Raw genomic sequence first — 8,811 nt, 5'->3', positions numbered from 1 at the left:
CTGTTTCAAAAAAAAAAAAAAAACCAATTAATTTTATCCCCCAAAAAATCATCCTTTAAAAATATTTTATACTTAAAATGCTCTACTAGCAGTAGTAATAAAATCAATTTAGGAATAAAAAGGCAAGATAGTACTGAGTATCACAAATTTTATCCCAGCTTGGAACTGAAGGGTCCTGCATCATTTGAAACTATGTAGGAATTACTGCCCCCTAGTGGTTCTGGCTGGCAATAAGGTGTTGGTGGGCTGCTAATAATGGGTGGCACCTCAACAACCAGAGTTCACTTATAGGTCAAAAAAATAACTGGCCAAAGAAGAGGATTCAAACATAGTCTCCAGCTGCAGTTTCACAGAAGTTACCAAAATAACATCTGCTAACATTATACTCAGTCTCAAAATCTGTATATCAATGGGCATGATAAATACTTAAGAAAAAGCTCATTACTTTGAATCTGATTCATCCCAATCTCTCTTACCTTCTTTCAAAAAAAAAAACTGAGAATTTTACTTTTAGAATATACTTTTAAAAGAAAATAATCATATGGTTTCAATATTTATGAGTCCACAATATATAAAAATATGTTCTTAAAAAATTACTTCATGCTCCACCATATTTCCTATCAGTCCATTTTCATATGACCTGGAGCACAGAGGTGACGCCCTAGTCCCCTTGAGTGGCCTTATCAGTTTCTCAGTAGCAAAGCTAAGCTTGTACAGTTGTCCCTTGGTATCCAAGAGGGACTGGTTCCAGGACCCCCCTCAGGTACCAACATCTGTGGATGCTCAATACCCTTACATAAAATGGTGTAGTATTTGCACATAACCTATGCACATCCTCCAGTACACTTTAAATCATCTCTAGACTCTAACCTGTAATACCTAATACAATGTAAATGTAATGTAAATAGCTGTAAATACAATATAAATGCTATGGAACTTTGTGGAATTTTTTCCCCCAAATATTTTCAATCCATAATTGGTTGAATCCAGGGATGTGGAACCTGCAGATACTAAGGGCTGACTGTATCTTCATCCTAAACATTCCTCAAAAAAGGGGGACTAGGAAGAATTAGATGAATCAATGCAAATTCATCCTCCTACTGAAAAATGGCTCAAAGATCAGGCTCTATTAATAATTTTCAATTTTGAGGAAACAGGGATAAAACTTGTGGCACATTATTCATACGCAAATAATGGTAATTTAAACAAGCTGCTGAATGGAGAAAAAGTAGTAGAGAGCTTGAATAATCCATATGCCTGTTTAAACTGTTAAAAATAACTATGGCACCAAGACACCAGGAGTTTTAAAAACTGAACCCAAGTGATTCTAACATACAAACAGGAATGAGAGTGAGTAATTTCAGATTAATGAAAATTATGTTCCAAATGAACTTATACCTTTCAGTGTGCTTATTCCAGGACAGTTCTCAATTAATCAGTATCATAAATAATTTTCTTAATGCAAATTATTCTTTTAATGTGTTTTTTGGTTATTTGGGCTTAGCAGGGGAGACCAAGGAAAAATAGATGTAAGTTTATTTTCAGAACACACCTGCTAGCTTATTAAACTAAGTCAACAAGGTACATTTCCCCTAGACAACCTGAATAGTAGTATGAAACAACACAAAACCATTAATAATATTTAGCTCAATATCTTTAAGTCAGAATAAAATGTAAATATTTCAACCTGTTTGAACTATTTAAAATAATTATGAAAATCAATATACCACTCTAATGTATTTTTATTATTTTTTAATATTACTACAGTAATACTGTACTAGTTTGACATGGATATTGGGATCTTAAAATGTCAATGGTGGGATAGGATGTTAGAGGTCCCTGCCAATTAGAGCTGAAATAATCACCACTTATTCTTCTGCTTCAAGCACTGTAGGAAATTGGTCTTGTCCACAAAACTCTACTTGAGGTACAAAGAATTCTCTGTAAGGTATGAGGCTGCAGAAGACATAGCCTCTGCATCAGTTTATACATTATATGTACATGTGTATTATACATAAATCACATAAGATTACTTGGCTTTCTAGAATGTTCTACAGCCAAGTGTATGTAAATTTTAAAATAATGTCATATTTACCTTTTTAGTATACTTCCTGTCTTATAGAAAGCCCTCCCTATTCCAGGACAGTGGATCACAACCGTTTACAGTTTACGTGAAGCACTTTTACAAAAACACACCTGAACCCTGACCCCATTCCAAGCGAATGGAGTCAGAATCTCTGAAGGTAGGGCCAAGGCACTGGGATTTTAAAACACTGAACCCAAGCGACTGTAATGTGCAAACAGGATTGAGAACCACTGTTTTAACAATAGTGCAGCAGTTCTTAACAGACCTGCAGGATCCATGACATCTGGAAATTTCTCAGAAATGTAAATTCTTGGGCCCACCCTAGACCTACAGAATCAGAAACTCTGGGTGGAACCCAAAAGCAATCTGTCTTTAACAAGCCCTCCTCCAGGTGATTCTGAGGCTATTAAAGTTTGAGAATCACTGCTTCAGGGGTTGGTAAAGTAGGCCAGTAAGTCAAATCTCACTCACTGTATGGTCTGCGAGCTAGGAATACTTTACATTTGAAAGAGTAAAAATTTTTTTAAAAATCAAAATATTATGATGTGACAGCTGAATTACATAATTCAGTGTCTATAAGTAAGGTTTTGTTAGAACACAGCCACAAAAATACACTTGTTCCACACTGTCTACAGCTGCTTCTGCACTACAAAAGCAGAGGTGAAGTGCTGCAGCTGCAACAAGCCCACCAAGTCAAAATATCTGCCATCTGGTCCTTTTCAGAAAAAGTCTGCAACTCCTGCTCCAGACTAGAGTCATGGCTGGATTATCAACCATTCCCTTTCTATTTTTAACAGTCCATCTTAGTAAGTTGGTGTAAGTATTAATAATATAGTAAAAGGGTTTAATTTATATGATTTTAGTATCATATAAAACCACATAATTTTCTAATTCTTAAAAGAAAAGGATGATAAATGACAATACTTACTTGCCATCTTTAAAATAGGTTTTCAGAGTATCACTGAAACTTTTGGAGTACTTTACAAATTCTTTCTTTTGGTGTTCAAGTGCCTGCAGACATCAAAAATAATTTTAAAAAATACTAAATAAGAAAAGAGAAGTAACACAAAAGCCAAAGTCAAAGACAGGAGATTACACAGAATACGAATGTACCTTATACTACAGATAAGCATTTTTAGGAGTATTTACTTAAATATATGTAACAGCATATTTAAATGCAAGGACAAACCCAGTCATTAATGATACAAAACCATTTCCAATAATTCAACAGTCTTATTATTTAATTCAGTAAAATGACTAAGTGTAAACCAATATCTAGGGTGGCAGCTTGCAAGGCTTCTACTAAACTTACCCTGCGGTTCTGGTATTGATATTTCTTGAAGACACTGTTCACTGTATCCAGAAGTTCTTTTATTGCACTAGCTATATCCCTGTTGGGTGAGGAAAAAAGAATCTTCTTAAAATCAGCTTCATTTGAAAGAAGTCTACATTTTTTTAAAGAATCACTGCACTGTTAACTACTATATGAACACTGCATCAAGCACAAATACTTGACTGGCTAATTGAATGGGGGTTTTAGCCTGTACCCTCCTGTGATCCCAGCTACTCTTGCACTGCTGACAAAACACTGCACAACTAACATCAGCTTTCCCAAATCAGTAACATTTCATTCAGCATTACGCACTCAAATTTATAAGAAAATATCTCTGCCTCTCACCTTTTCCGGTTACAATTCTTCCTTTTTCTGGCTCATGTAGGTGAATTCAAGCAACCGTATCATCCACTTTTGCTATTTCATGAACAATTATATGAATTTTTGCTATTACATGTAACTCATTTCTGTACTTAAAACACCAAATTACAGACCTGATGTAGTTTTGAAACATAGTTTCAAACATAGTTCTGATGTTTAAAAAACTTCCTCCTCAGATGTAGCTCTTCTCTCTTAAGACACATCTATTCTCTTCCAAACTTTTGCTGACACTATTTCCTTCAGAAAATATATTTAAATTTCTGGGAGACAATATCAGAATATTCTTCTACCTTAACCTTTTCAGCAATCATCCTTTGAGTATATATGTATCAGCACTTTTCTCCCCTTTCTAAAGAAAGAGAGAAGAAATCAATAATTCTCATCTGACTTGACTATTCTTCCTATCCATGTACCATTTTCTAAAAAGTCTTCTTATCTTTTTTATCTATGCCCTTTTCAATTTCCATGTTTTAACTTTATAGTAAGATTTTGGCAAACTGAACTTACTATAATTCTGCATTCTCAAATAGCCTCTCAGTCTCTAAGGCAAACCTTCTCTTTTTCACATCCATTGTTAGCTGTTAATTGCTACAAAAACTTTTACCGTTCAAATGCAATGCAAGTGTGAAGATATGAATTAGTAAAACATCAACCTAGACCACCCCAAACATAACCTTTTATTACCTACTTTTTAGTCACAAATCTCAGATTTCAGTTATTTCACACCTAAAACATTTCGGCTATACTATTTAAAGAAAACCAAAAGGCTCCGTGTCCAGATTTTTGTGTGTATGTGTGTGTTTCACAGCTTATTTCTAGTAAATAAGCATATGGAAATTCTAAAAATTACAAATATACAGAATTTTGGTACAAAAAAGTATTTTAGCCTATTCTGAAGTAGTAATGATATTTTTATTAAATATTTCAATAACTATTTCCTTATTACCTCTTGTATTTCAAATATTGGCATCAGGCTGAAACATTAAAACATTAGATATTCAAACAGGATAATGAATTTACATAATTACATCTGTCCACTGTTTTTTGGCCTCTAGTAATAACAATTTTAAGTTACATTAACTATTCCTTTCATTTATGTTTTTAAGAAAGTTGAATCCTTCTGTATTGCTGTGATGGGCGTAAGCCCCCTACTGCTTAATAAAATGGTGTCATATGACCATCCCATTATGTGAGAAAAATTAGTTTCAACAAATAAAAAATGTCAAATCTCTGAATATGGAAGATTCTTCAAACCCACAATAAGCTTATTCAAAAGGGATACAACAAAGAAAATTATAGTGATCAGACAGCTGTTTATACACAACCATACCTTGTTGTGTACTTTAATGAATATTGGGAGTCTGTATGTACTTGAAAAGAAAAGGGAAAAAAATCTCCCCAGGTGATTCTGCTGATGAAACAGGTTTGGAAACCACTGCTTGGAAACCCAGAACCTAGAGCTAATCCTTGATCCACTATTTGCCACGGAGCTTTATAAAGACCAAGGCTGTTTATCCCTAGGCCTGGCCTTTTCTAAAACAATCTGCAGCAATTTATGTCAAATATTATGTCATCTGTATGTACATGGAACAGCATTTTCATTTATGGCACTAAGGTTTGCACCAGGGAAGCTAAATTATTTTAGTAACTACCCGAGGGTTTGTTTCCTATAAGAGAAAATACCGGCACACACACACAAAATACTTCAGACAATTAAACAAAATAAAGAACTGGGGAAAACCTGAGGGTAAAATAATTATAATGCAATTATATGCAGTTTGGGGTTAACGGATTCTGTGATACAGGACATATAGTATGTGTAAGTAGAAAGGAATTTTAGCAACTTGCAGGTTGCTAAAGGGGTTAAGGGGGCAACTCTGGGGAACATACACGCTGAAAGAGAGGACCACAGGCATCAGAAGAAATATAATACATCTTATTAAAAAAATTGCATGGAATAGTAGAGCTTCTAACTGTATCCACCAAATTTGTATGTTTATACAAACACTCTAAAGGAAGGAAATTCCTACACTCTATGTTTAGTTTGGTCTAGACTGGACACCTCTGGAAAAGCTATTTTGAGGCCAGCATCAAAACCAAACGCTGGTAAATTTTCACCTCTGAATATGCAAATGTAGATTATAAAGAGTAAACAGGGGCTTCCCTGGTGGCACAGCGGTTGAGAGTCCGCCTGCCGATGCAGGGGACACGGGTTCGTGACCCGGTCCAGGAAGATCCCACATGCCACGGAGCGGCTAGACCCGTGAGCCACGGCCGCTGAGCCTGCGCGTCCGGAGCCTGTGCTCCACAACGGGAGAGGCCACAACAGTGAGAGGCCCGCATACCGCAAAAAAAAAGAGTAAACAGATAAATGCATAGCTTTCTGGACTATTAAATCACCAGTTTCCACTAGTCATCCAATAATTGGAATGTATCCTAAGAATGAATTTTATAAAATATTTGCATAAGCTCAAATGTAGTCAAACACATTCATTAATCAAAAGTACTTTTAAAATAATTTGTTTGCTGGATCATTTTTCCTAATCAACTTCATAGACAGAGGGGAAAAAAAATCTTATTTCACAATGCTTTAGGTTCTGTGAGTGTATGCTAGGTTCTGTGCTAGGTACCATGTATATCATTTCAATTCTCACAACTATTACCCTCATCTTCACAGGCAGAAACCAGAATCACAGAAGCTAAGCAAATTATCCAAGGTCACACAGCAAAACGCTGGAATGGGGAGTCAAACCTAAGTCTGCTGATATATACAAAAATATATGGATATTTGTTAGCTGACAGGAATCTTTTCTCCTATAACATTTTGTACAGTACTTGGTATAGTAGGTATTTGATCCATGCTTATTGAAAAATATTGTTAAAATATTTTGAAAGAAGGGGATATCTACCTTAAATATGAGAAAGTAAAATATTTTTTAAAGAAAAATAATAACTGTACAATATGTTGTGCTTGAAGGATAAACCATTTTATATTTTAGTGCAATTTTATCCACTAATTTGTCAAACAATTAACACTGGTAACAATATATATCAAAAGTTATCAATATATATCAGTGATACAAATAATTATACCTTAGCCATCCATGCTAATACACACATGGTTGAATTTCAGTCTCAGAAACAATACATATTATCAACAAACTTTCCATGGCAAATTATCCCTCCTAAAATGGATACGAAATAAATTTTAATTGCCAATAATCTTAATTCAGTTGGCTGAGTACATTCCAGAAAACAGAAATGAAATATTACTATTGCCCCATAAATGAGAGACAAGACCCCAATTCAGCCCTTGTCAATGACTAAGGACAAGACTCTTAGGCTCTTGACCTCAACTCCCTTTTGATCAAAATGTGGCTATTAATAAATTGGTTTTCAAACGGTATCTCTTTAGAGCCACACTGGGTTTAGCAGAGACGTCTCTAGGACTTCCTAAGATGGAAAGAGAGTATCAAAATAGCAAGATGAGGGCTCCGGACCTACCATCTCTATCCGAGCTTCAACTACAACAACAGCGTTCTGCCTCTTTCCTACTGACACCCTAGATAGGATGTCCTTTACCACACCTCTTCCAAACAGCAGAAACATTCTTTTCTTCAATCACCAGATTAGATCAACATTATGAATCTATGATTGGGAAGCAGCAGAGAAGTCCCTGGAGTCAGTCTGCTTAGGTTCAAACCAAGTTATAGAAATATAGCATATGATCACCAAAATAAATTAAACCTTAAATTATTTGAAAATTTTAGAACTAAGTGTTTAAACAGCTGTGTTTGAGATCACTGATAATTTATCCTCTTATGGGCCAAACGTGTTCACTTTATACCAAACTGAAAATAAAAAGCTGTATTAAAAACTGTTAAAGAAAGTTGGGGCTTTCCAATAAAGGTAAAATATTTACCTTAGGGTTTATCCCCTGTGACATGGATTTTGGCTAGTCAATGAAGTCTTTTGTACTTTCTGATCTTCAATTAGAGGACCAAAAAGAAGAGGGTCACTCCTTGATAGCTGGGTTGGTACCTATCACCGTTATTTTCTAAAATGGGTCATACTCCTCCCTCTAACCCACTCAAAATAGGTGGCCAAATAGCTAAAATAGAATTTTGCAATGTGAATTACAAGGAATACTCTTCCCCTGAGAAGTATGCTAATATTTATTCCAAGGCAGCCTCTTTCAGTTTTTTAAAGATACAATGTATGATGCAGTTTCTGCCAGAAAAAGATCTGTGCTAAGTTCTTCCTTTCTAGCAATTTCTACTTGTGGTTTCACCCAAAGGTTGCATTGATAGTGCCACTACAGTTATTCCTGGCTTTCTCTGTATTCTACCCATTGAGGCTGAAGAAAATTATCTGACTCTTTAGTTTGAAAATACTTATCTAGAAATTATGCTTGGAGCTTCCCCCTCATTCCTCCGCCCTCTCACCCCCGAGGAGAGTGCCCCTGGGTTGAGGCACTCGTGCCCCTGCTCGAGAATGACCCTTTTTGCTGCTGCCCATCAACCAGCCTCCGGGCCTCACACAGTTCTGTCTTTTTTAACCTACATCCCAAAGGCAAGAATTTTTGGAGGTTCACCATTTGGTCAACATTAGAAAGTGCTATTTATCACTAAGGGTACATACATTATTATGCTAATGACTTGCACCATTTCTGAAATAAAAAACAATATTGGTATCCTTTGTTATCAATCTCTATAATTTATCCAACTCCTCTCTTCACTTTAATCTGACATTTACATTTTTCCATTTCTCACGAAGTTCAAACTGCATTCCAGTTTTATGCACATTTCACTGTTTTTAAACATTCTAAAAAATGGTACTGTACTCAGAAGCCAAAGGCACAGTTTAGAAGTTAATAATAAAAATGCAGCAATTAAAATTTTCAACTTTTTAATTTCAATTTAATATTAATATCATACCACAGTAAAACATAAAGAATGAGTGGTTCCTTTGAAGTACTTAAAAAAAATAAGAACCAAACAAAAAGTTGCTT

At 35.2% G+C, this 8,811-nt stretch overlaps 1 protein-coding gene across 3 annotated transcripts in view; it reads right to left on the bottom strand.

The window, feature by feature from the left end:
* PDCD10 (programmed cell death 10) overlaps positions 1-8,811 on the bottom strand; it is a 70,047-nt gene that overhangs the window by 31,252 nt on the left and 29,984 nt on the right. For all 3 annotated transcript variants that reach the window (XM_089910922.1, XM_022572970.3, XM_089910923.1), the window contains 2 exons: positions 3,399-3,477; positions 3,015-3,097 (listed from right to left, as the gene is read on the bottom strand). In XM_089910922.1, the coding sequence (XP_089767048.1) occupies positions 3,015-3,097; positions 3,399-3,477 (162 nt within the window). The remainder of the gene's footprint in view (positions 1-3,014; positions 3,098-3,398; positions 3,478-8,811) is intronic.

The sequence above is a fragment of the Delphinapterus leucas genome, chromosome 4 (genome assembly GCF_059928025.1).
Source record: "Delphinapterus leucas isolate spDelLeu-1000000601 "Yukka" chromosome 4, BTC_Dleu_Yukka2, whole genome shotgun sequence".
Classification (NCBI taxonomy): domain Eukaryota; kingdom Metazoa; phylum Chordata; class Mammalia; order Artiodactyla; family Monodontidae; genus Delphinapterus; species Delphinapterus leucas.
This window is presented reverse-complemented; position numbering and strand designations above follow the sequence as displayed.